The sequence below is a fragment of the Gorilla gorilla genome, chromosome 8 (genome assembly GCF_029281585.2).
Source record: "Gorilla gorilla gorilla isolate KB3781 chromosome 8, NHGRI_mGorGor1-v2.1_pri, whole genome shotgun sequence".
Classification (NCBI taxonomy): Eukaryota; Metazoa; Chordata; class Mammalia; order Primates; family Hominidae; genus Gorilla; species Gorilla gorilla.
In genome coordinates, this window is record NC_073232.2 from 122,150,193 (window position 1) to 122,178,130 (window position 27,938).

The 27,938-nt window shown below is 44.3% G+C and overlaps 1 protein-coding gene across 4 annotated transcripts in view; it reads right to left on the reverse strand.

Annotated features, from left to right (window-relative positions):
- XPNPEP1 (X-prolyl aminopeptidase 1) overlaps nucleotides 1-27,938 on the reverse strand; it is a 58,782-nt gene that overhangs the window by 19,057 nt on the left and 11,787 nt on the right. For 2 of the 4 annotated variants that reach the window (XM_031015236.3, XM_055352099.2), the window contains exons 3-9: nucleotides 23,908-24,032; nucleotides 9,178-9,241; nucleotides 7,887-7,991; nucleotides 4,683-4,775; nucleotides 4,229-4,372; nucleotides 2,414-2,509; nucleotides 235-316 (exon numbers count right to left, since the gene is read on the reverse strand). In XM_031015236.3, coding sequence (XP_030871096.2) covers nucleotides 235-316; nucleotides 2,414-2,509; nucleotides 4,229-4,372; nucleotides 4,683-4,775; nucleotides 7,887-7,991; nucleotides 9,178-9,241; nucleotides 23,908-24,032 — 709 coding nt within the window. Of the gene's footprint in view, nucleotides 1-234; nucleotides 317-2,413; nucleotides 2,510-4,228; nucleotides 4,373-4,682; nucleotides 4,776-7,886; nucleotides 7,992-9,177; nucleotides 9,242-10,181; nucleotides 10,204-23,907; nucleotides 24,033-27,938 lie in introns of those variants that run through there. The other 2 variants (XM_031015238.3, XM_055352100.2) reach the window with 2 other exon arrangements.

Below are 27,938 nucleotides of genomic sequence, written 5' to 3' on the forward strand. Positions count from 1 at the left end.
CGAACTATAGACACTTTCATGCGTTTCAAACCATTTTGGGGGCTCAAAGAGAGGCAGGATATAAATAAACACCTACTGCTAAGGAAAACAAGAAGGGAAAATGTTAAAAGGGCAAGAAAAAAGAAGCACATCAGTGAAATATCAGGCAGTGATGGGTGGGCCAGGACCAGAAAGGGCACACTAGGGCTCTGAGGAGCTCTGGAAGGGAGTTCCAGATGCAGGGCAAACACTCACATGATCGTCTCTAGTCCTATGATTGCGTAGGAGAAAAATACTGGATTGTGCTCCACATCTGATCCTCGGAGATTAAATAGCCCTAGAAAAGAAATCAAAATCCCTGTCACCTGTCTGACTTAAGATGTTAAGGGGTCGCTTGTAGCGGGAGGGAAGAGCTTCAGCTTGGAGTCCAGCTGCTGCGCGAGGATTCAGTGGAATCGCACAGAAAGGCTGGAAGCCTGACTCCCGTCTGGTTCCACCTCTGAGCTGCAATTGCTCATGTCCACCACGTGATGGCACCAGAGCTGTTTCTCAGGCTTCCACATCACTGCCCGGAGAAGGGAATAAAAGCTATTAGTTGAAATCCTGAGAACTGCCCCCACAAGGAGTTGAAATGATCCGCCTAGTGGTGACCTGCCAGGCCTGGCCTTGCAGCCGACAAACCTCTGGCGCTCCCAAATAAAAAGGAAGGAGACAAGCACTCTCTCCCTTCTGAGGCAGATGACCTAGGGTAGAAAAACTGAGACCCTCCCACAAGGGAAGCCAGGCAAGCCTCCTCTGTAAGGGTCAGTGTGCCCCATGGAGACGGAGCTTCCTGTCAGAGGTGGAAAGAAAAGCAGTGAGTCAGCGAGGCTGCAGCTCACCAATGAAATCAGAGCCTGCAGCCCACCCATGGGTCTCCTCTGGCACCACGACTGGGTGGGGGACCTGCGGACAGCCAGTAACAGTGATGCTGCTGAACGTCTGAGAACTAGACAGACCAGGAGAGAGCACAGTTCTGGTCCCAGGACTTCCAGCTTCCATCACTTGTTCTCATGAGGATCAGAGCAAAAAAACGCCTGGGCATTAAAAGTATAACCTCTATTTTAAAATAATGGCTTCTCAAAGTGATGAGGCACCATTTTTTACCTATCATACTAGCACTTCTTTAAAAATGACAGTACCTGGCGTTCAGGTGTGGCAAGACAGACAAATTCAAATACAAAGGTGCAAACTTTCTGGCAGACAAAGGGCAAGATGAGTCAAAAGCCCTAAAAGCCAACCAGAAATAGGAAGAAAATTATCAAACACTAAGACATGGATTCATGAACCAAGATTTTGATGGTAGCATCATAATAAATTACAGGATTACTGCAAATAACCCAAAGGTCATCCTTAGGGAAACAGTTAAATAAATTATGGTATAACCACATGATGGAGTATTTAACACTCACTTAAAATTATGCTTGTATATGCTTATAGTGTACTGATACAGTGAAAAAATCAGGCTATAAAATGATATATGCATAGAATATTGACACTGATTATCTCTAAGTAACAGAATTTATATGTGATTTTTTTTTCTTCTTTTTACTTCCTCTGCATTTTCCAAGTTTTCTATCATGGGATTGTGTTTTTGTTACAATCAGGGAGACAGAAAAGTTTTACAGGTGTTGTTCTCTGACGTTGAGATCATTAAGTTAATTAGGGATGTAAGTCACTGACACACTTGACAATGTTTTGGGGATGGAAGATGCAGGGACTGAAGAGAGAGGACACTGCAGTAGGGTCTCATTCTCTAGTGAGAAGGCAAAAAGATAAAGCAGTGCCTCTTCTCAGTTGCCCTGGGTCAAATCCACTCAGAAACCAGAAGACAGGACAGGAAGGTTCAACCAGATTCCGTCAGGTTTTAGATGAAAGAAGGTGCTGAACAACTGCATGAAGGTGGGTTAAGGTCCAAAGACTGAGAAACTACTATTACATCAAAGGGCTTGGGGAGGAACTTTTAGTTCCTAGTTTTCTGAGGTAGAAATGCTCCCAGAACATTCTCACTATAAAGACCTTAGGAAACCACAGGACAAGTGTAAAGAAAGAAGGCCTCTCCTATGAGCCCACTTCTACACCTACAGAGGCTGACAGACATAAAATAATTTGTAGGAAATGCCCTTCCTCAGAGGTGCCATGGTCCTGAGGGACTGGCCAGAGGTGGGCATCACCCAGCTGTAATACTGCTCTGGACAAGCCTCACTCCCCTCCCCAGCTCCCTGTAATTCTTTCTCCTTCATCCTAGTTGGCATCTCCTATACCCATTTGGTGACGTAGTCTTCTTCTTATTCCCTGGCCACTCAGAAAGTTGAATGGCATGAACACACAGATACCCAGAGACCCAAAGGAGAGATCGGGTAACATGCCCAAACAGCGAAACCAGAGCACTCACATGCAATCTCATCCAAGGCAGTGACCACAAACCACATGACGTTCCTCTCAGCCATTTTCAACCGAAGGTCTGCAACCTTGTCCTTCCAGGAGATGCCTGCAAGAAACAAATGTGCTTTAACTCCAGCCCTGGTCCCAGAAAGCAGTAGGAACCCAGTGAAACAACCTACCCTAAACATCTTTAATCAGCACCTTTTCTTACAGGAGCACGCTACTTAAACAGGCAGGAGGCCTGGATTCAAGCCCTATACAAGAGGTGTCCAAGCCACTTGACTGTCGTGAGCCTGATTGCCTCACCAGTAAAATTCATTCATTTACGCATCCCACAAATGCCTGTGTAGCATCTAGATCTGCCAGGCATAGATACGTGCCAGGCACTCTGCTGGTCACTGTGGTTACAGCTCTGAGCCAGACCCAGTCCCTGTCTTCATGGGGCTTACAATATAGAAGGGAAGACAGATAATTAAACCAGCAATTAACACACTACTGTAAATACTGATGCAACAGGGGACACACAGGGACCTATATCAACACACTACCCAGCAGAGGGAACTCACCCAGTCTCAGGGGTCAGGAGAACAGCACCCACCACTTGATGTTCCTGGGGGCTGCAAGACTTGCCTTTCCGTGCTAAGACCTAGGAATTCCCTGTAGTCTGACTCACTGTGATTACCACTTCCAAATCACACTTGCCCTTTCAGACACTGCCAAGGCCTCTCTGTTGCTCTGCAAGATGAAATCGTGGTGCTAGAGGAGCTCACCCCATTGCCACCACAACCACCCTACCAGGGCAGCATTCATAACTCAGGGAACAGCCACCTGTGAGCAGGGTGGGCATCTGTCTTATTCACTCAGCACCTCGCACAGCATCCTGCAGATAGTAGGCACCCAAATGTGTACTGAACAAAAGCTTTATCAGCAACATTTGCTCTCCCCTCTCCTATAAGCAACAAGTCAGAGCTTCTGCTCTAGTGAAAAAACTTCAAACCACGCTGATGGAAAATATTTAGCTGACCCTGGGCCACTCATTGGACCCATCCTCCCCATTCCGCAATACCCCTCTGGTGAGGATGTCACACAAGAAAGCAGGCTGGGGGCTGCCCCCACACCCAGGGCTGCACTGAAGATCAGTTCGGGAATGCTGTTTAAAACTTGGCCCAGAATCTAGGCTGTCACGCTTTCTTCCCAGGACCCCTCTGGGCAATCTGCCTACATTCCACAGCCATCCCCCATCTACCTCTGTTTCTACAGCAAGACGCCCTCCCCTGCAGCCCCACCTCCAGGCCTCTCTCTCTGCCCCCTCACTGCTTCATAAATCCACACAATGGTTCAGAGAACATGCTGCTTACCCATCACTATCGCACAGGCCAAGGAAACACACCCACACCCCAAAGCCTCTAAAGCAGAAGGTACAAGATGGAAGACAAAGGCCTAGGAAGGTAAATCTACAAATGCTGACATAAGAAGGGAAATGGAACCTAGAAACCTCTATGCTCTATTTCCAATATCAAATACGTTCAAGTGGCAGTTAGCAGCTGAGTGGATAAAAAAAAACTCAGTCTTTTCAGCACCACCCAAAAAGCCACCCAAACGAGCTTTGCGAAAATAACCAAAGCCAAACTAAGTGGCAAGTAGGTGGCAACAGTGGAAACAAATAAAGCTCCTGCTTCTTCAAATATCCCACTGGAGCAGAGTAGGGCAAAATCCTCCTGTCAGCTCCAACTCGACTTGGATTCGGAGGACAAGGTTGGAGACAATAGCAAGAGGTGGGGGGACGACGGCAGGGGCCCTGCTGGGCGGAACCATTGATTCTGACCTGTGTAATCCAGGCCCAGTGTGAGAAGAGGCTTGCAAGGGCGCTCAGGACGGTCTGTCCAGATTTTGTCAACAAGGTTCTCCTTGACAGGAATGAGGTGGTGGCCGGCACTTCTCAGAACTTTGGCCATTTTCTTCCAATAATCTGAGGAGACACATTGTGGCCCAGCCATGAGCCAAACGCCCATTGCAGCAGGGCAGGCAGCAGGGCCTTGAAAGTCCGGAACCTTCAGAAAGGTGGTCCTGCCATGGCCCAGAGCTGGGTGTGCAGGATGAGGAACTGTAAAAGCACATCTTCACCACCAGTGGAACTCTTCTCTTCGCCTTGACCTCTACTATAAAATCAGTCATGCTGAGCCCCCCAGTGCTCCACACCCCACAAGCAAATGAGGAGGATGGAGGGGAATCTAGAAGCCACTTCCTTACCCAAGCAGAAAGGGACCAAGCTCACTTACCTGTAGGAATGATCAAGGGGTCCACACCAACCCTGGATCCTTCAGGAAGCACACTCACCAGCCAGTCTTCCTGAGTTGGTGTGTCCTTCAGACCTACAGGGGGAAGAAATGATAAGAAACAATTCCCAGTGGGCCCACGCTCATTATCCCACCAGAAGGATACAATTCTCTAACATCATGATAGCAGGGTCTTTATTGAGCAGCTTCTTTAAAGTGGATTGACAGGACTTAGAAAATCTGAACCTCCCTTAATCCTGGAAGGCTACAGAGAGGGAGAAGTGTAAGTTTTTGTGTATGAAAAACATAAGACAAGGGTGAGACAGAAGGGAAAAAAGTATGATTTTTCACTTGACCCCTTGTAAAAATATCCTGGGGATCACTGCCACGTACAAACATGGTGTCACCACAAAGACTGTCTCCTCAGCGTTCAGTCACTTCCCCACTACTGGTCACTTGATGAGAATTTGGGCAGTGATTTGGTGAAGTCTGGGAACTGGGAGACTCCCACATATCACACACCAGGTAAGGTGATAACATGCTCCCAGTGCCCACCCCTCATCTGCAAGGGCAGGGTGGCCAAGAGAGGGCCGCTGCCCCATAACCAGCCTCTGAATAGAGGGCTAAGCACAAGTCTTGGCAGCAAAGAGATCTTTCCAAAGATTTTAAGAGAGGCACACAGGCACCTGTCCTGTTGTCTTTATTTATTTATTTACTTCTGAAGACAGAGTCTCACTCTGTTACACAGGCTAGAGTGCGGTGGCACCATCTCAGCTCACTGCAACCTCCACCACCTGGGTTCAAGCAATTCTCCTGCCTCAGCCTCCCAAGTAGCTGGGATTACAGGCTCAAAATTACCATGCCCAGTTAATTCTGTATTTTTAGTAAAGACGGGGTTTCACCATGTTAGCCAGGTTGGTCTCGAACTCCTGGCCTCAAGTGATCCTCCCATCTCAGCCTCCCAAAGTGCTGGCCATCCTGTTGCCTTTAACATGAGCCTCTGGGTTCCCCAACTCCCAGGATGAGACAGCCCTTTCTGTTTCTAAGATGCTAGTCATAGGACACTATATCAGCCTCCAGAATAGAACTAAAATTACTTCTATAGTCCCGTTTTCCTTTAATCTAAGCCAACACCTTCCATATCTAGCCAGTTATCTTTGAGATGTATACTTTTTTTAACCAATGAGGTTTTGGCCAAACAATTAACATCTTGATAAAATATACATATATTTAGAGTAAAAGTTCACATATTCTAAAACAGTAGAAACTTATCTTTACTATTTTCTCTACCGACTACTGATATAACCACATAACCATAGAAGGGAAGTGCAAAGGTTTATAAAGAAAGAAGCTCATGAATTCCAATTCTAAAAAACTGCCTAGAAGCTGACATTGAGTTTCATTCTGCTATTTGATTCTTTCCTATTTTTTTTCAAACCACTAAACAAGACACTTATTAATACAGTTTCTCCTAATGCCCAAGTACACTATATAGTATAACTTTCACAGGATGAAGTCATGTCATTTCCTAGCAGACAGATCTTTGGCAAAACCCCAGGGATGAATCACTCACTGGCCAACCAAACCCACCAGAATCTCCCTACACAGAAGACTCAACTGAGGAAACTAGGAAGGAGCCTGGAGGAGAGGAGGACTCACTCCCTCTGCCACCCCCTTGCTGCCACATACCTACATTAAGGAACAGGCAGGCAGTGTTTGCGCCTCTGACCCCCAAAATGCTAACAGACTTAAGAGCTGGAATCTGTGGGCCCCAAAGAGAGATGCCTGCTCCCCAGGGGGACACAATGATCTACTGGGTGCAAGAAGAAAATAACAGAGCTTCTATTTGTATTTATTTTTTATAAAGAAATTACAAAGTTAGTTTTTGATATTTGGAATATAGAGGAACACTAGCACATATAAATAACAAATAAACAGACATACATACATGTTGCGGGTGCTTGACTCCCATTAACAGAAGCACACAAACAAAAAAATTTAAAGGCCACTAGCTTGTCCATTTATAACAGCCAGCCTCAAATGCCTGCCTTTGTGTGTGTGTGTGTGTGTGTGTGTGTGTGTGTGTGTGTGTGTGTGAGAGAGAGAGAGAAAGGGAAAGAGAAATCAACTGCAGCAACAGGCAACAATCTGTAGCTTTGGTGTTTTTATATTTATGAAATGATTTTTGAGAAATAGAAACTTAATCCAATGCCAAGACAAAAATGTTCCTTGTTCCTCCCTAAGACAAAGAACACGTGTGTGTGTATGTGGAGGGTGTGTGGCATACACCTGAGTGCACACACCCCTCAGTCAGCTGGCTGCCTGGATCTCAAGGTCATGGTCTAGTCCTCTGTTCCCTGCTGTGAGTCTGAGGACTATTTTCTTTCCTCATTATTTCCTACAACAAACAAGAAGCATCAGATATTTTGTTTCATCTTCTCTTTCTCACTTGGCCCTTCCTTATCTTCTGTTCTCCAAGTTCAAAATTCAGGAAGCAAAGACTTTGTACAGTCCCTAAAACCATGTTTCTAAAGACTATTTTAATGACAGGAAAGTACACACGGCAGAAAATTAAATGAAAACACAGAGTACATACACACATTATTCAATAAACATTGATCTATATGCTTTCCACATAGTAATGCTTTAATTATCACCACTTTATATGTTACTTACTGTGATTAACCCATTTTACAGATGAGGAAACTAAAGCACTGCAAGTGAAGCGACTAGCCCAAGCAAGTTCCAGACCTGTTCGCTTGTCCTGAATGCTGCTCTTCTCCAGAGCTAAGCTTCCAGAAGCAAATCCAAGATCCTCAAAGAGAGCCTCAGGGGAAAGCTTTCTGGCTTCTGTTGCCAATGACTCCTTGCCTTTATCTCACTCTGAATCATGAGGCAGCAAATAGTAGAAGGCCCCCAGTACAGGAGTGAAATGCACAGCAATGTGATCTGCAGCAAATCAACTGTCCTCTCTAGCCCTCAGTTTCCCCTCAGTAAAATAAGTATCCTGAACCAGCGTCCTCCAAAATTGAATGCACATTGGTATGTATGTATAGGCATGCCATTTTTTTTTTTCTCAGTTTTCCTTGGATTCTCAAAAGGGTCCATGACTGCATAAAAGGATTAAGATCCAGGAGTCCTGAGGACCTCTAGGATCCCTGCCCAGATCAGGCCAACTAAGTTTGGGCTAGCCATGCCTGTACCCACCCATCTTCATAAGTGTCCAGTTGCTGTCCATTTGCTTGGCAGCCTGGAGAAAGTAGCGCCCGTCAGTCCACATGGCTGCATGCTCTTCTGTGATGATGGCTGTGCCTGAAGCAGGGGAGAAAAAAAAAAAGAAGAAGAAAGGTTTCTAACAACTGCTCAGAAGCTGCACAAAATGACAGTAGACAGGCAAGAGCAGTAAGAGGCATCAGCTCCTAGTGGGGCAGATGGGTCCTTGACTCCAAAGAAACCTCTGGGCAAGAGAAGACCACACTACTGAGAACAAGCCGTGTGTCAAGCTCTGAAAGAACAGTCCTGAGACCCAAGCTACCTGGCACTGGTCCCTGCACAAAAAGGACTCCACTTGCACAGTATGAATCAAGAACAGAGAATGGAGAACTGTAGACCTATGGCCAAAGTGGTCTCGTATAATCAACAAGACACAGAGAGGGATGGTTCCTGCTCAGCAATCACAGCCACTCCTCTGCTCCACCAGACACCCCAGGGGAGCTGTTTCACCTTTCCTGGAGAAAGACCAAGTGGGCCCTATGAGTGTTCCTGCTGTGGTCACTAGCAGGAAGCTTATGCCTCCTACCTTTATCTGCCCTCCGTTCCCACAGGCCTGGCAGAACTTGGGGTTTTGGCAGAGGTGTCAGCCAAAGCCAATCCTAATGTGCCAACCAACACAAGCACTTACGCCAAAGGAAGCAGCATGCTAACCATGAGGGGAGGGGAGCTCCCACCTTGTCCAGCTTGCTTTAGAGAACAAACCTGAAGTGGGGAGTCCACCCTAAAACTCAAAGGCATAATGGTTTTGAGGAACACCAATGCAGCTTAGAGTTAACCTTTGTTATTTAAGCCAAGAGTGAAAACAGAAACCAAAAGCCAAGCACTTGGGAGAATTATTTGGGACCAATAAGCTAAGAGAGGAGGTTCTGAAACTATATTAAAGTCTCATTTCTTATTTGGGGTGCTAGTAACACAGGTATATTCAGTTTAATTGATAGAACTTTTATATGTATGTTATATTCAATAAAAAGTTCAAAAACTTTTTAAAAATAAAAATTTTTAAAACTTTGAAGCAAAGATACAGAGAGGAATAAAAAGGGTTACTGAAAGGTGACCTTGGGGCGCGGGGAAAGACTGGGAACCCACACCTTTCTGCAGAGAGTCAATGTGGAGCATCTGGTTTGCATTTTCTTTTTGCTTCTATATCACAGGCTGAAACTCGGTTCAGTTATTTTTAGGAGGCGAACAAAGGTGCAGCAAGAACAGAGAAAAGGTAGTGACTCACCCGCAGAGCCATCGAATCCAGAGACAAAAGCCCGCCGACAGTCACATGGAGCAATATACTCACTCTGGAAAACAAAGATGACAACAAAGTGGGCCTCGATCAGTCATGAGCAGACTGTTCTGCCTGCTTAGCCTTGTGGTAGGCTCAGCGGGGACTACGAAGACTGGGGAATCCTTGGCCCCCGCCCTCAAGAAGCCAACAGTCTAGCTGAAAACAACAGATTAGCACACACTGCAGAAGACTGAATTAATTAAGGGCAGAGAGAGCTGTTCCCTTTAGCCTCTATTTCCTCATTAGGAGAACCAAAGCACATCAGGAGAAACAGATAAAAACTGCTCTTTCTTCACTGAGATCTTACTCAAAAATCAAACCAATAATAGCCTTCTCCCCTCCTTGCCACTGACATTTAGGCATCTGTTATTTTTCTGAAAAGTAAGACTGAATTTCTGTGTTAAGCACCAATAATTCCCTAACTTAAGTTTCTGTAGATACTGACTTGTTTCCAAACTTCCTGTTTGGGTCCTCCTCTGAGGTAGCATCACCAATCTCTCCCATGCAGACCCTGACCCTTCCTGTTACAGAGTGAGCGGAAACGCTTCATCCAATCCAGGAGGCTTCAGCAAAATAAAATGTCATGTCCAAAACCAAGGTCTTCTCAGCTGATAATCCCCTTGCCTCTGTATGGAAGGGGTTAGGGAGTGAAGAAAGTAAGAAATTCTTACGTGTGGGCAAAGGGTACAAGTCAAAGTGTGCAACTTCTGGTAATAGCCAGTGAGGCACAGAGAGTTTAAGTAACTTGCCCCAAATCACACAGCTAATTAAGTAGCAGAGGCAGGATTTGAACCTAAGCAGTCAACTCCAGAGTCTGGACTCTGAAGCCCTACGCCAGGCTGCCAATGCATGACACTTTATCTCTCGCCCTCATCACTCTCTAGGATAAGACCAATAGCAAATGAGAAAACTGAGGTTCAAAGAGAGAATCTTTAAGTAAGCTGCCCACTTACAAGTTAATAGTAGGTCAGGATCCAAAGCCAGGCCTGCCTGAGTACAGAGCTGCTGCTCCTTCTGCAGTTACCAGGATTCTCCCAAGCCAAAGGACCTGGCAAGGTTAAGAAAGTTTAGGGTGGGGAATGGGGCTGCTGGCCAGACCCAAGGCAATTTTAGGACAGTCAACATGATGTAGGGGGAAAAGGCCCTCATGTTCCTTTCCTGCTATATGGTTAAGAACTACCCCTTTCAGCCAGGCACAGTGGCTCATGCCTGTAATCCTAGCGCTTTGGGCGGCTGAGGTGGGAGGACTGCTTGAGCCCAGGAACTCGAGACCAGCCTGGAAGCATGGTGAAACCTCATGTCTACAAAAAATACAATAATTAGCCAGGCATGGTGGCACGTGCCTGTAGTCCCAGCTATTTAGGAGGCTGAGGTGGGAGGATAATCTGAGCCCAGGAGGTTGAGGCTGCACAGTGAGGCATGATTGCGCCACTGTATTCCAGCCTAGGCAACAGAGTGAGGCCTTGTCTCAAAAAATTAAAACAAAAATTAAAAAAAAAAAAAAAAAAAAAAAAAAAAGGACTGCCTCTTTCACCAAGGCACCGGCAATCACAGCCTCAAACCAGCCTCCAGGGAGATACTAGAAGGGCCAGCATAGAGAACCACAATGGCAGGATAAAGCAGCTCTGGGCCACCTGCCCACTAGCCCAGGCCCAGCTGCACAGTCTGCAACAAGTCCTGGCAGCTCTCTCAGCCTCATTTCCTCATCTCTAAGACAGGTCATTTCAGATTGCTAAATGCAACAGCAAGCACGTTTTATTCCTAAAGCATAAAGGAACATTCGGTCAACAGCACTAAGGAAATAGAAAGAAATGGCCACCAGCATTGTTTAGGAACTGCAGAATCCTCACTTGTTTATTAACCGAGTAATTACTGTGTGCAAGACTTTTTATTAAAAAGTAACAATGGGGGGAAGGGTGGCCCACACATCTCCTAGGACTCTTGTGAGAAACAGTAAGTTAATGTCTTTCAAAACTCACCAGAAACCTGAAAGTGCTGCATATATGCAATGGAAGAGATATTATTAATCTCTTCTTCCTAAACAGTGAGAAGACATCTAAGGGGCTGGGAAAACTAAGTTAAAAATAACTCTTGTGCTAAAAATCACTGCGCACAATGGGGAATACACAGTGAGGGCACTCTCCACCAACATGACTCCACAGGCTTGGGGCTCTTTCACCTGTGACACAGGGTGAAGATACTGGCAAAGACTGGCAGAGAATGCAGTGCAGGTCTGAGCCCGGCTGGACTCTTCCACTCAGGGACATAGTACTCTAGGGATGCCCCACCCCTTTCTGGGCAAGCTTGGGAGAGATGGAAGATCCGCAGGGTTTACCTAGACTTCTCCATCAGCAAAGGCAAGGAAAGAGTTCCTCCAAAGGGAGGTGGAATTAACAGCAAATGGACATGTTTAGTTTGGGATGGAGACAAGGTCTGGGGTAAGAATGTCCAGACATGACCTAAGTGGTCAACATTCCAGAAAGACATTGCTAAGCAAGGCTGGCCACAGCCTCACCTCCACACTGACAGGCTATGCAGAAGCCAGACAAGCACTGGGCCCAGGGCTGTCACTCTCCTTCTCCCAGGCATGAAGCTGGCAACGCCCAGGGGCGGTCTCCTCAGAGCACAGCATAGGGCCTAAAATAAACCAAAGCTGTAGCATGCTAGGAAAAAGGCACAAAGAAGCACAGCTGCTGGCTTTTTCTCAAAACCACCCACCTCTCTCCATTTCTAATAGCAGCACTCAGTCCAAGCCTCCATCATCTCTACCTGGACTACCGCTCCTACAATCCACTCTGCACATACACTCAGAGTGAGCTTTTCCAAATATCTAAGATCATGTTAGCAACCTCCTTAAAACCCTCCAATGGCTTCCTATTATATTTAAGATAAAATCCAAACTCTGGCCCAGTCAAGGTACCAGCTGATCTGACTTTGCCAGTCCTCTTGCAGCTCTGCTCCCATTCACCATGCTCCAGCCATACCCACCTCCTTTCTGCTCTTTGCATATCCTGAGCTCATTCCTGCCTCAAGGCCTTGGCACATGCGCTTCCTTGTGCCTATAAAAGTCTTTCTGATCATGGTATGGCTAGGTCCTTCTCATCATTACATTTGAGATCAAATATCACCTCTACAGAGAGGCCTACCTGTACTACCCAGCTATAATAGCCACCTGGCCACTTTTAAGTCTCTGTATAGCACACACATACTCTAGATATTTGTGGGGTTTTTTTTGTTTTTTTTTTTTTTTTTTTTGGAGACAGGATCTCCTTCTGTTACCCTAGCTGGAGTGTGGTGACACAATTATGGCTCATTGTATCCTTGACCTGTCAGGTTCAAGCAATCCTCCCACCTCAATCTTCTGAATAGCTGGGACTACAGCAGGCACACACCTTTTTTTTTTTTTTTTTTTTGTAGAAACGGGGTTTTACCACGTTGCCAGGCTGGTCTTGAACTTCTGGGCTCAAGTGCTCAGCCTGCCTCAGCCTCCCAAAGTGCTAGGATTACAGGCAAGAGCCACCACGCTGGGCAATGTTTCTCTTCTTAATGAACTTTTTATATGTTTATTGTCTTGTTCCTCAACCCCCATCTTACCCCCAAGCATATAAGTCCCATGAGATCAGGGTATCTGTCCTGTCCCTGCACTCAGCACAGGTGACTAGATCCTCAACCCACATTTGTATTATAAATGAACAAGCAGAAAGAGACATGAAGCTTTTCCCTACATCCAGTTAAAACTTCAACCATATCTATGAAGATGGACGAAGGGACCATGAGCCAAGGAATGCAGGTGGCCTCTAGAAACTGGAAAAGGCAAGGAAATGGACTCTCCCTGGAGCCTGCAGAAGTAACATAGCCCTGCTGACCCATTTTAGACTTCAGACTTCCAGAACCATAAGAGAATAAATTTGTTTTAAGTCACTGTGGTAATTGTTATAGCCGTGATAGGAAACTAATACATTATCTAATGGGGAAAAGATCATAAGGGATTATAAATGGGGTTTCAAATTCAAATACCTCAGGGTACAGGACAAAGGATATCTTTTCTAAAGACAGCAGCTCCTACTCAGCTCTAATTTCTGAAATGCAGGCCATGTGTTGCTAACCTTCAATATTTCAGAAGAAGCTAGAAATATGGGTTCATGAGAAATTACCCAATTTTTAAATGTTGGCATCTAATTCCAACAATATAAACAATACATAGCCAAATAAAGCATCTGTAAACTACAAAAAAAAAAAAAAAAAGCTAGTCATCTCTCAAAAATCTGGTTCATGTGCACCCTTTTCCATGAAGCTTCCTGACCCACTTCAGCTTTCAGAGGCTCCCACATTTCTGAATTTTACAGGACCATCCATGTTGGCACTTATCCATACCCTACCTTGGATAATGCTGACAAATAATGTTAGCTAAGACTATTTGGTCTGTATTGTTTATTATTGTCTCAACACCTACTAGTCAATAACTTGTATTCATTTCCTCTCATTCTAATCCTCACAGCAGCCCTGGAAGGTATCCTCCCTCGCCAATCTACAGATGAAAAAAATGAAGCTTAGAGAAATAACTAACTTCCCCAAGGTAACACCACAGTAAATGGCAGAACCAAGATCTGAACTCAGGTCTGACTTTTTTTTTTTTAAGATGGGGTCTTGCTTTGTCGCCTGGGCTGGAGTGCAGTGGCGCAATCTAGGCTCACTACAACCTCCACCTCCCAGGTTCACGCGATTCTCATGCCTCAGTCTCCCAAGTAGCTGGGATTACAGGCGCCCGCCACCACACCCAGCTAATTTTGGTATTTTTAGTAGAGACAGGGTTTTGCCATGTTGGTCAGGCTGGTCTCGAACTCCTGACCTCAAGTGATCCGCCCTCCTCGACCTCCCAAAGTGCTGGGATTATGGACATGAGCCACTGCACCCAGCCTCAGGTCTGACTTTCGAAAGCTCATACCCTTGCAAGCTGCCAAGCAACCTCTTCTACTTTTGTACAGAAGTTGTACACATCTAGTCTCACAATTGGATTATAAATTCTGAGGGAACAAGGAATACGAGGTGTATGCTGCACTTACCTCTACTTTCATCAGCCACAGAATAGACATCTCCTACAACCAGTAGTTAGAACTCTGTTGAAGCCTGGTTCCCCACTTACTAGCTGGGTGAACCTGGGGCTCAACTCCCTCATCTGTAAAATGGGAATGAACATAATGCCCACCTTGAAGGGTTGAGGTGTGACATAAAGCAATTAGCGCATGCCGAACATCTGATGAACTGCAGCACTTACTGCTATGAACTGCACCGAGCTTGACTCTATAGCAAACATAAGAAACTATCTTCTTGAAGTGGACAATCGGCAATAGTAGACAGATATTCCATGAAATATTAACACTAATAAACAGCCATATAAACGATGCTGAACATGCAGTGTGGTATTTGCTATAGTTTAAAGGATGCTCAGATGTGCCTTAGATCCATCAGACCAAGCTCAGAGGTTTGACTGGGCCACCAAGGATAGGTGAAGAGAGCAGGAAAACAGTCCAGAGGGAAAGGTGTGACAAGGCCCAGAAGCAAGAGGCAAGAGGCCTGTCATGAGGCGACACCCAATTAGCCTAACGGCAGGGGCAAGAAGTTCAAGGGAGCAGCTACAGAGATTTCTGTAAAGGCCGTCTGAAGACAAATAGTCAAAGACCTCAAACATCAGACTAAGAGGCTTGAACTTTATCCTGCAAGTTCTAGAGAGACACTAAAAGTTGAAGAGAGGGTGGTGACATGACCAGAGCTGGGTTTTAAGAAGAGGGATCAACATGGCTGGTCACATGCAGATGGAACTTGCCAAGTAAAGCTGACAGCTGACTGCCAAGATAAGCATGACTAAAGTTACTAGAGTCCACATTAGCGTGACATCTTTCCCCCTCCCTGACCCTCTTCTCCCATCAGCCATGAGCTTGGCACTGTGCCTCAAATATACAAGGTTCTCAAGAAAAATGAAACTGAATGAATAAATGGCCATCGGTCCACAGGAAGTACCAAAAGTCAGACTGTGAATGGAGATGTGGACTCCTTGTTTCCAAATATAAGTTATTGGCATTTTTTTCTCTCCTAAATGAAACCAAGTCAGAGTATGTGGGAAAAACTGACAACTGTCCAAAGATTTGTGCTCCTTCCTTAGTGTAGAAGAGTCACTGGAAAGTAGCTGCCCAGCCAGGCCTTCATTCCCATGCCTCATTACATTGAGGTGAGGTCACATGACTTATTCTTACCAATGAAATGTGGGTGAAAGGTGATGCCTGGGTCGGGGCTCTTACAAATGAGTGTGCCCTGTCCATACTCTTTCCCCTTCCACCAGCTAAAATGGTGGTACTATGGGATGGAAGAGCCTAGATCCCTGAATCACTTTCCCTCAAGGTAGAGGGAAGTCCCCCACCAACCGGGAACACCCACTCTATACTGCTACATGAAATAAGAAATAAGGCTTTACAATACCAGGCCACTGAAACTTCGAGATGTGTTACCACAGCTAGCATTATTCTAACACAACAGATAAAATCGCTGTGAGATAAAAATCATTAACCCCACCCCAAGAGAAAGCCTGTTTATGAAATACAAAACAAAACAGGAAGCTGACTCCAGGAGAATGGAGTAGGGTCCAAAGAGTTTAGGAAAATCTGATTCATGTCTTCCAGGAGGAGGAACCACAAACAAAGCCAAAAATTCACATTGGCAGAGTCAGCCCCTGACAAAACATCACCCTTTGACTAAGCCAAGCCCAACAACATAATATGGGGTCTACAGATGAGGAGGATGAGGAATCAGGATTTCTAAAAGGCAGTGCTGGCACACCTCTGACTCCAACCAAGGATTCTCCTGCTTTGAGGCAAGTGGTGCCCACGAATCCCAATATACGACTAGGATGGTACATCAAAGTATCCAGATTACCAGAGAGAACAGACGATTCCTTGCTATAAAAGTCCCCCGGGGCCCAAGCTCATTAATACAACAACCCTAATACCACAACCCTTGCTCTGAGTTTAAAAAGAAGAAACCCTTAGAGTTGCAGAGGACAGAGAGAAGCAGACCACTGCAGTGCCAAGTCCTTGTGTAATTATGCATTTGAGGTACGTTTTCTCTCTTGCAGGGAACAGTGTGTGGGTGTGTATATTTGTGTTTTGGAAAGTACACAAAGGACAGAATTCAAGATTCCCCTTCACTTCTCCAACACCCTCCCCTCCCCAACCGTAGGAGAAACTCCATCAACCCAGAATCTACCCTGAAATGAAACAATTAGGAACAAGAGCCGCAGGGAACAGCAGCCTCTCTATTACTGAGGAGGCTACTATGGCAGGTCACACATGAAGCCAGCCCTTCCTTCTTGTTCTCACAATCACAGCAAGGATCCAGAGTCCCACTTAACAGAGTCGCCCCAACTATGTGTCTCTTCTCCACAGGAACTAAAACAAGGAAGCCATTTCTTTCTGTTGATGGCACCACAAACACTCCCAGGCTTCAAACCTTCCCAATCCCCTCTACCACCTGCCTGCAAGGTCCACATTGAATCCAGGTTGTACTACTTCTCCAAATCCTACCCCTCCTCTCCGCTCCTAACCCCAGTACCCAAGTCCAGACCCTCTTTACCCCAACTCTGAGATCCTGCAAGGCCTAACAGGTTTCTCAATTCCCAGAGTCTCCTTTCTCCAACCCATACTAAACACTGCTCCCTCTGATCATGTCACTCTAAAATCCTGATTCTGGTGGTCAAGGACAACCATGACCAGTCAGGGGTAATTCATGGATGGTCTTAACCAGGCCACTGTTCTCCCTTCTTCAAGCTTATTGTCATGCATGTTCTCCTAATTCCATAGATATCCATGGTATTTCTTACCATTTGATCCAGCCATCCTATTACTGGGTATATACTCAAAGGATTATAAATCATGCTGCTATAAAGACACATGCACACGTATGTTTATTGCAGCACTATTCACAATAGCAAAGACTTGGAACCAACCCAAATGTCCATCAGTGATAGACTGGATTCAGAAAATGTGGCACATATACACCATGGAATTCTATGCAGCCATAAAAAAGGATGAGTTTATGTCCTTTGTAGGGACATGGATGAAGCTGGAAACCATCATTCTGAGCAAACTATCGCAAGGACAGAAAACCAAACACTGCATGTTCTCACTCACAGGTGGCAACTGAACAATGAGAACACTTGGACACAGGGTGGGGAACATCACACACTGGGGCCTGTCATGGGGTGGGGGGAGGGGGAGGGATACCATTAGGAGATATACCTAATGTAAATGATGAGTTAATGGGTGCAGCACACCAACATGACACATGTATACATATGTTAACAAACCTGCACGTTGTGCTCATGTACCCTAGAACTTAAAGTATAATAAAAAAAAAGATATCCATGGTATTTCTTGTACTTCTCTCCCTCTTTCCATGCATCCAAATTCTACCTGTTCACGTTCCAATTTAAATCCTACTTTCTCCATGAAGACTTCCCTGATCCTGCCAGCTTAAAATACTCTGTCACCTTTGAATTCAGTTCACACTTTAAGTAAACTTACATTACAGTTGCCACCAGCCACATGTGTCTAAGCACTTGAAATGTGGCTATTGTGACTGAGAAACAGAATACTTAATTTTATTTCACTTTAATAAATTGAAATACAAATTTAAAAACTGATATTCAAGATTCAGTTACTGGAAAACTTCCAAGTATGTTTAGAACAACTTGGGTATGTGAGTCCACCTTTTCAACTGTCAGTCTTATGAAATCTAAACACAGATCAAATATTTCCAATGAAAATTTCACATTCAAATTGCGAAGTTTTGTAAATGTAAAAACTTCCCATATTTGAAACCTCAGCATAAAAAGGAATGTAAAGTATCTTCTTAATAATTTTTATAATGATGATGTGCTAAAATAATATTTTGGATATGTTGGATTAATATATTGTTAAAATTAATTTCACTGCTCTTTTACTTTAATGTGTCTATGAGAACATTTAATATTACATGTGTATCTCACAGATTCTACTTAGACAGTGCTAATGAGGTCCTTTCCCATGACACTCACCAGTTTCCTTTCGTGTTCTCATTTATGACTGTGGCTTACCTATTAATCTCTTCAGAGGGAATCTCATTCATCTGTACAACAGTAATAACAACAACAATAGCGGCAGCTAATATGACGAGACTTTTCAAGTGACATCAAGCATTCAAGCAGCAAGCATTCAAGTGGTTCAAGCATTCACATCTACAGTATGAACCCATTTCATCCTAACAATAGCCCATGCAGTACATACCACACTGTCACAATCTCCTTTTTGCGAATGCAGAAACTGAGACCCAGAAAGTTTAACTGACGCTTCAGAATTTCATGTAACTTGCCTGATGTCAAGCAACTAGTAAGTAGCAAATCTGGCATCTGAACCCAGAGAGGCTCTAGAGCTCATACGCTTACCTATATGCTAACTACCTGCCCTCTGCATTTGCCCCAGACCTAGCCCTGAGCAGCAGTCAGAAAACATGCAAACAAACAAAACACAATTTCTCCACGTATGTAAGACAGACAGCTAAGCTACAGCAATAGAAATGACAGTTAAGATTATAAAAGAAAGAGTGGAGAGGGGTGATGAAGATGGAAGGACAGCAAGAGTGCAAAAATGTAAGTCTGTGAAGTCTAAACAGTGACTTCTGCAATAAGAGCAACAGCTAACACCGAGCAAGCTTGATACATTTTGTATTTTCAGGATGTTGCTACAAAACACATCTGTCTGAGATTAGAGCCTCGGTTTCCTCATGGAGGGAAAAGCCATCTAATTCTGATATTGCAGGATCATTAATAGGAGATAAAGAGCTGAGGGAAAGCCTGGAACATCCCCTGTGGCTTAGATGGCCTCACTGCCACTCCCAGAAGGAATTGCTTCGGGTGTAATAGGCCACACCTACTGTCAAAGATAGAACATTTTTAAGTATCAGTCAGGGTGTCCAAAAATCAGCTTTATGATGACCAAACAAACAAAAAAAGCTGGCAAAGGAACAGCACCCAGGACCAAGAACATCAAGATAAACTTGACTCAGCTATAAGATGTCGGTGTCTCCTACTAGTAAACACACAGATAATATCCTAACTCCAGGCAAAAGAAAACTGAAACTGAAATACAAAGACTACAAAGCTTCCAACACACCCTTAACCAGAAACCTTCAACTCTTAATTCAAGTAACATTAGCAGGTCGAATCTTTCTGTACACTGAGGCCTCTCCTGGAGGTAAAGATTCACAAATAGTAGAGCTATTAGGAGTCTTCAGCTGAGGCTCCATGACGGCCTGTGAGAACCCTTTCGGAGGAGGGCCCCAATTTCAGACAACTGTGCCAGGGGACTTACAGAACTGCCCAAACCAACTGCTACATAACTATCATGTGCTCCAGTTGCAGGAAGCACCATCTGCTCAACACTAACAGGGTGACTGCAATCAAATCAGCCTAGGGCAACTGTCCAATGCTTGAAGGGCAGAAAATTAAAAATGCCACTGGTGAGTCCAGCAGAGAATCCAGGTGACATGAAGCCCACATCCAAAGGCTGAGGCCTAGGACTGACAGGAAACAAGGAAGAGCTCATCAGAGGGGCCCAAAGAAAAGAAAAAACAAAATTCCTTGAAGACAAGGCAATGGTCTGCCCTTCTTAAATGGGGGAGTGCCCAGCTCCTCTGCTACCTACGACTCATACCATAACTCAGGCTCAAATCACAGTGGCCAGCCTACTTCCTCATCCAGTCCTTGGTCAAGATGATACTTTGCTTCATAGGAAGTTGGTCAATCTGTCAATCTTTTTTTTTTTTTTTTTTTTTGAGACAGGGTCTTGCTCTGTTGCCTAGGCTGGAGTGCAGTGGCGCAATCTCAGCTCACTGCAACCTCCGCCTCCTGGGTTCAAGCGATTCTCCCACCAAAGCCTCCCAAGTACTCAGAACTACAGCCATGAGCCACCACGCCCAGCTAATTTTTGTATTTTTTGGCAGAGATGGGGTTTCACATGTTGACCAGCCTGGTTTCGAACTCCTGACCTCAGGTGATCCACCTGCCTCAACCTTCCAAAATGCTCGGATTACAGGCGTGAGCCACCACACCCAGCCTGAAGTTGACCAATCTTATTTGTCTATTCTAATGAACGCAGACGAACCTCACCAAGTCTATCCTTACCTTCCCACTGCCTAGTAGATCTAACAGTTATGCACCCAGCCTCATGGCTTCCTCACATGCCATCACCCCGATTCCAGCTTGATATTCTACTTTTCCTATATTCTGCCAGGCTGAACAGCCAGTAAGCTGGTGCCTGAATACACCTCTCACTCTGACCTCTCCCTTCATCCACCTCTACATGCAAGACCCATCATCGGATGAAAAGTACTATCATAGAACAACATATAAAGGTATTCCATGAAACACTAGATTCTCCCACCCTGCCCCTGAAATAACCGGGAAAATTCCATGGACATTTAAGTCCGAAAAATGTTGAATACTTTATCCCCTCCTTAGAGGTACAGAGTGCACATCAGCATATTAAAGGCCCTGAGAAGTCCTGCAGCTATGAAACTCATTGGAGCAAAGGACTTGAATAGACATTTTCTCCAAAGAAAATATACAAATGGGACCAAAAAGCATATGAAAAGATACTCAACATCACTAACCATCAGGTAATGCAAATCAAATCTACAATGAGCCATCAACTCACAACAAAACAAAAAATAACAAGTGTTGGTGAGGAAGTGGAAGAACTGGAATGCTGTGTACCATTGGTGGGAATGCAAAATAGTACAGGTGCTGCGGAAAACAGTATGGAAGTTCCCCCAAAAATTAAAAATAGAAGGATCATATGATCCGGCAATCTCACTTGTGGGCATATATCCAAAAGAATGGAAAACAGGATCTCAAAAAGATATTTGCAAACCCATGTTCATTGCAACATTACTCACAATAGCCAAGAGGTGGAAAAAACTGAAATGACCATCCACAGATGAACAAGTTAAAAAAAAAAGTCTCTAAATAAAATGGTATATTATTCAGCCTTACAAAAGAAATCCTGTCATATGTTACAACATGGATGAACCTTGGACACTATGCTAAGTGAAATAAGCCAGTCACAAAAAGACAAATACTGCATGATTCCAATTACATGCGTTATCTAAAGCAGGCAAATTTTTTTTTTTTTGAGATGGAATCTCGCTCTGTCACCCAGGCTGGAGTACAGTGCTGCAATCTCGGCCGGCTCACTGTAACCTCCGCCTCTCAGGATCAAATTCTCCTGCCTCAGCCTCCTGAGCAGAGGGATTACAGGCACGTGCTACCAAGCCTGGCTAATTTTTGTATTTTTAGTAGAGATGGGGTTTCACCATGTTGGTCAGGCTGGTCTCCAACTCCTGACCTCGTGATCCGCCTGCCTCGGCCTCCCAAAGTGCTGGGATTACAGGCGTGAGCCACCTTGACTGGCCCAGCAAAATCTTAGAAAGAGAAAGTAGAATGGTGGTTGCCAGGGATAGGAGGGGAGGAGAGAGACTGGGAGGAGCTGTTTAATGGATATACAGTTTCAGTTTTGCAAGATGGAAAAGTTCTAGAGATCTGTTGCACAACAATATGTGCATGTAGTTAACACTACAGTATTGTACATTTTTAAATGGTTAAAATAAATGTCATATTATACATTTTTCACCGTAATAAAAAAACACTGTTCAGCTCATTTCACTATTTTCTCAACTAACAAATATATTTTTTGTACAGCATCTTACAAGACACAACAGGAATACTGAAGAACACACACAGTTTGGGGAACACTGTTCTAAACATCAAAGTATCCTAAACTTCATACTGTTGCCTCAAATATCCAATCCCCTTGCTTATTCATTTCAAGCCCTTCATTTGCTCCTAAGGCCAGGAATTCCATGTCTCCAGGCAGAGATCCAATCTTGAGGTTGAGTTGTTCCCAGGTTAATACAGGCCTGACCTTGTCGCAACCATGTAGACCAGGACCTCTGGGGAGAGGCAGGAAGTCAGCCAGCCAGAATGGACATGTTTTGTGATCTTTGCTCAACTTATAGAAATACCCTTATCTACCACCCCCTCCATCATGGTGGACTGGTGGACCCCCATTACTCATGTCTGACATCACACAGACACACACACAGACACAGACACACGCACGTGTGCACACACAGAGTAACCAGGACCATGCAGAACCAAGTTGCTACATATACCAATCAAGTTCTCATCCTGGACTTTGAATTTGGGGGATTAAGGTTCTAGTTCAATCTGGTATCTTGAAAGTAAGAGGAAAAGATATAAATGTAGGTGTTGTCAGGTTTATATGACCCAACCAGTTGGCTGAAAAAGAGAAACTGATATGCAGCAAGACCTGAAAACCCTCCCGTCCCAGTTCTTCTTGAGGGCCTGCTACATTCCTGCCCTCATGTTCCACAAGACACCCTATCTGAGGCCCTGACATGCATAACTCTGAGAGCACCATTCACAATCTGGAGTTGTGCCAATATGGCGGCTCTGCCCTTGAATCCTTATAAAGCATTTTTATTGCTCAAGGTATCTCAAGGCAGTTTCTATTACCTGCAACTGAAGAATCCTGTAACAACAGCTTTATTTCCCACCACTGCTTTTTACTTCCCTGGTCTCTTGCCAGGGAAACCTGTCCCACTGTTTCTGAAGAGCACCCGAAGCTTCCCTGTTTCTTTGCCTTTGCTGCCACTAATACTTTTACCTAGAACCTCTTTCCTCCTCCTCCACCCCATCCCTCTATTTACCCAAACTCCACCCATCCTTCAAGGTCCAATTCAAGTGCCTCCCCTGTGCCATGAAGCTCTTCATCATCTTCCCCTCTCACCCTCAAACTTCCACAGCCTTCTATCCAGACTTTCTTGATCACACTTACCATATTTTACCTTACAATACAGGTATGTGCATGTACATCTAAACTCCATTATTAAGCTGTATGCTTCTTAAAACCAGGAACAATCCTCATCTCTATATCATGTCTAATACCTGAGATGGGTAGGGCCTTATACATAAGTAAAGGCTGGGAAAACTATACTTATAGATGATTCTGTGGAAGAATAGCACTCTTATATTATTTCATCTTTCACTAAACCATAAGCCTAGTGAGAGCAGACATTCAACCTTAAGTTCATCTTTGCACCCTACAGCACCATAACCACAGTGTAAGCACTCAAACACTTGCTGACTCAGTGACTTCACAGTGGATCCTAGAATCCTTCTACCCTACCGCCCGTCAACCCTATCACATGAGGTCTCTGCCTCTCCAACTCTCCTGGATTGGGCAAAAGAGAGACAGGGCAAACAATTCTGCTAGGAACAGAGTGTGGCAGAGGAGATGTGGAGTATGCCAGCAACAGAAAGTTCCAGAACTTCTGTCCCTTAATTTGCCCACTAATTCTTCATTGAAAGATGGCTAAGTCACTGGCATCAAGGAAGCTAGGGCCAATCCACAAGCATTCAGTGAGACCTATTGGACACAGATCCCCATAGCAAGCCCTGGAAGGGGCTTGGTTGTGGCCCTCGTTGTGGGTTGACAATTAGAATCCTACAAACACATTAGGGCTGGGGAAAAAAGACTGAAAAGAAAGGAGAGGCCCACTGCCATGCAGTACCTGATGAGCATCTCCCGATGGGATGATGTAGGCCTGGATCGGTTCGGTCACATACTCAGAGTTCCTCATGGCTTGTCTCAGCTGCCGAAGCAGCTCTGAAGTCACCTTTGGAGGCATTCTGCCGTCTGCAACAACAGGAGAGCTTATTTCAAAACCAGCCTGCCCCCAGCAATTCAATGTCCAGTTGGAAGTGGTCCACAGAGAGAAGTGCCTTCCACGTTCTGCCCCACTCCCAGTTAGGTCTTCAAATTGACCACCCCACCACCAGACCAAGACCAAAGCTGCCAGAAACACTAATGTTCACAGTTCTTAAATACTACCTCCAAATAGCCATTTGTGGCCAGAAAAGTTCAGCTACTAACCATTCCCAAATTGACTGGTTACCTCTTTCACTCCTAGGACTTTATTCAAGAATAGGAGATAAGTACACAGAAATTTAGGTGTTTATCTTTGTTTATAGTAGAAAAAAACAGGAGAAGTGTATGGTCAGTTAAATAAACTATAATACGTACAACAGTATACTGTGTACTCATTAAAAATTACACAGAACTAGAAAAGAATTACATAGACTTATATATTTGATTTGGAAAGATACCTAGACAACACTTGTGGGTGATTAAAAACAGATGACAGGCTGGGCGCAGTGGCTCACGCCTGTAATCCCAGCACTTTGGGAGGCCAAAGCAGGCAGATCACAAGGTCAGAAGATCGAGACCATCCTAGCCAATAAGGTGAAACCCCGTCTCTACAAAATATAAAAAATCAGCCAGGCGTGGTGGCACGTGCCTGTAGTCCCAGCTACTCCGGAGGCTGAGGCAGGGGAATCACTTGCACTCAGGAGGTGGAGGTTGCAGTGACCTGAGACCACACCACTGCACTCCAGCCTGGCAAAAGACCAAGACTCCGTCTCAAAAAAAAACAAAACAAAACAAAACAAAACAAAACAAACAAACAGATGACAAAGGAAAAAAATATAGATTGTTCTTATTTATTTAAAATTGTGTATGTATATATGCAAAGAGAAGTTTCTAGAAGGACAGTCACCCAAGTGTTAAGAGTGGTTACCTTTGGGTAAGTAAATTTGGAGTAATTATTGTCTTCTTGTATTTTTCTGCTTTTTAAATTTGACTGCTTTAAAAGAGTATGTTTTATAAACCTTTTGTTAAATATCCAGCTACAGATTTAGAGAAGAAAGTTCCGTCCACTAGGAGTCAAAAGTCTTATCTTCTAGTGAATACCTGCTACCAACCAGCTGTGCAAGGGAGAAGGGGACCAGGGCCTCAATGCTCTGCGTTCTCCTCTTTAAAGTATGGCGGGAGTGGCCAGGTGCGGTGGCTCACACCTGTAATCCCAGCACTTTGGGAGGCCAAAGCAGGTGGACCACAAGGTCAGGAGATCGAGACCATCCTGGCTAACATGGTGAAACCCCGTCTCTACTAAAAATACAAAAAAGTTAGCCAGGCGTGGTGGCGGGTACCTGTAGTCCCAGCTACTTGGGAGGCTGAGGCAGGAGAATGGCGTGAACCCGGGAGGCAGAGCTTGCAGTGAGCCAGGATTGCGCCACTACACTCCAGCCTGGGCAACAGAGTGAGACTCTGTCTCAAAAAAATAAATAAATAAATAAATAAAGTATGGCGGGAGTGGATGAGACCCAAGGTTTTCAAACGAAGTCCCAAGGCTCCAGGGGAGTCTACCATTCAAATAAAACCAGAGCAGCTGGAATTGCCAGCTTTAGAAAATACAAAATAGGAATAGAAATATAAAACTAATTAAAATGAAATGTTAAAGATGTTAACTCTGGTCCCACTAGAAATTCTTAAACTTGTTTCATCTATATCTATAGTCAGGAATAGTCTCTTGTACTCACTAAGTGGAAGCACAGATGATACAAGCTGACTTAACCACTTTAGTTGGTTCTTCAAAAAGACCTTTTCTCAACAATCATTGATATTAGTTAATGTTCTGATAAACATCATAGCTGTAGTCCTATGTCTACATAACAAAACAACTTCAGAAGGAGCCAATTACAGAATAGTGATCATGCATATTTCACCATATCCCATATACTGGCACAAAACTATACTATTAGAATTCAAAGTAGAATAATGAGTTTTTCCAACTCATTTTTAATAGACTTCATTTTTTACAGCAGTTACAGTTTCACAGCAAAACTGAGCAGAAAATACAGAGATCCCATGTAGCTCCAGCCCCAACACACACACAGCCCCCTGCCACTACCTGCATCCCCAACCAGAGTAGTACATTTGTTAAAATGGATAAACTTACATTAACACATCATCATCACCCTAGGTCCACAGCTTACTCCTGCATTCATTCGTGGTGTTGTACATTCTATGGGTTTTGAAAAATGTGTAATGGCATGTATCCACCATTATAGTATCACACAGAGTACTTTCACTGCCCTGAAAATTCTATATGCACATGCAGCCTATTCATTCCTCCTTCCTCCTCTCCTCTAACCCCTGACAATAACTGAGCTTTTCTACTGTCTCCATAGTTTTGCCTGTTCTAAAATGTCATATAGTTAGAAACATACAATACATGGCTTTTCCAGATTGATTTTTTTCACTTAAGAATATGCATTTAAGCCAGGCACAGTGGCTCACACCTGTAATCCCAGCACTTCGGGAGGCCAAGGCTAGTGGATCACCTGAGGTTGGGAGCTCAAGACCAGCCTGACCAACATAGAGAAACCCCATCTCTACTAAAATACAAAATTAGCTGGGCATGGTGGCACATGTCTGTAATCCTAGCTACTCAGGAGGCTGAGGCAGGAGAATTGCTTGAACCCAGGAAGCAGAGGTTGTGGTGAGCCGAGATCACACCATTGCACTCCAGCCTGGGCAACAAAAGCGAAACTCTGTCTCAAAAAAAAAAAAAATTATGCATTTAAGGTTCCTCTATGTCTTCTGATTGCTTGATAGCTCATTTTTTTAGCCCTGAATAATACTCCATTGTCTGGATGTACCACCATTTATCCATTCACCTGCTGAGGGACATATTGGTTGTTTCCAGGTTCTGGTAATCATGAATAAAGCTGCTATAAACATCTGTGTGCAGGTTTTAGGTGGACATAAGATTCCAACTCATTTGGTGTTTTTGATGTTTTGGAGTTTGCCAACTCATTTTTTAACAAAAATATTTTACTTAATCAAAAACATTGTAACATAACTCTGTAAGTAACACAGAGTTAAATCAGGACAATTACATGAGGTGATCTTCAAGGATTGACATCCTGACTTGCTGTAGCTTAAACCCTGCTGGGCATAGGTCCTTTTTGGATCTTTTTCTTTAACATACTCATTTGCTTCTTCCTTTTCATCATCACCAGCACCTTAGGCTTCTATGCCTCAGTTGTTATGGTGATCTCCAATAGAATCCCCTATGGGGTACCATACTGATCTTGAGCTAGAAAAAGTGCCCCACTTATCATCTGCAGCAAGGGCAACTTCAAAAGCAGGCCTTAGGGCTCACCCTCAGGAGTCTCAGAAGAGAGAAGTACTCAAAGGAAGAGTCAATGGAAACTGTCCTACTCATAACTCAAGCATATCCATGTTCCTTGCATTACACCTGCTTCTGAATATTGTTCAGAGGGGCATTCTTTTTTTTTCTGAGGGGAGACAGGGTCTTACTACATTGTCCAGGCTGGACTCCTGGGTTCAAGTGATCCTCCCGCCTCAGCCTCCCAAGTAAGTGGGACTACAGGTACACACCACCACATCCAGCTATCCTTTCGTCTACTGGGTCTATAATTTCTCACCTATCAGAGAAAAAGGGATCGGAAGTATCTGGTCTGATCCAAGTTTATATGTCAACACCTCCATTGGGGGTTCAAAATAAAGCCCATTGTGATCTCCCAAGCTTGCCAGCATCTAAAAATTTTACTCTGGTATCTTTCAGGAGCTTCAGAATAGATTCATTGTGTTTTCAAACCATATTTCTGAGCAAGTTATCATTCTTAAAAACAGTCAAGCAAAAATGAAGCTTTCTTTAGGAGCAGGACTTCAACA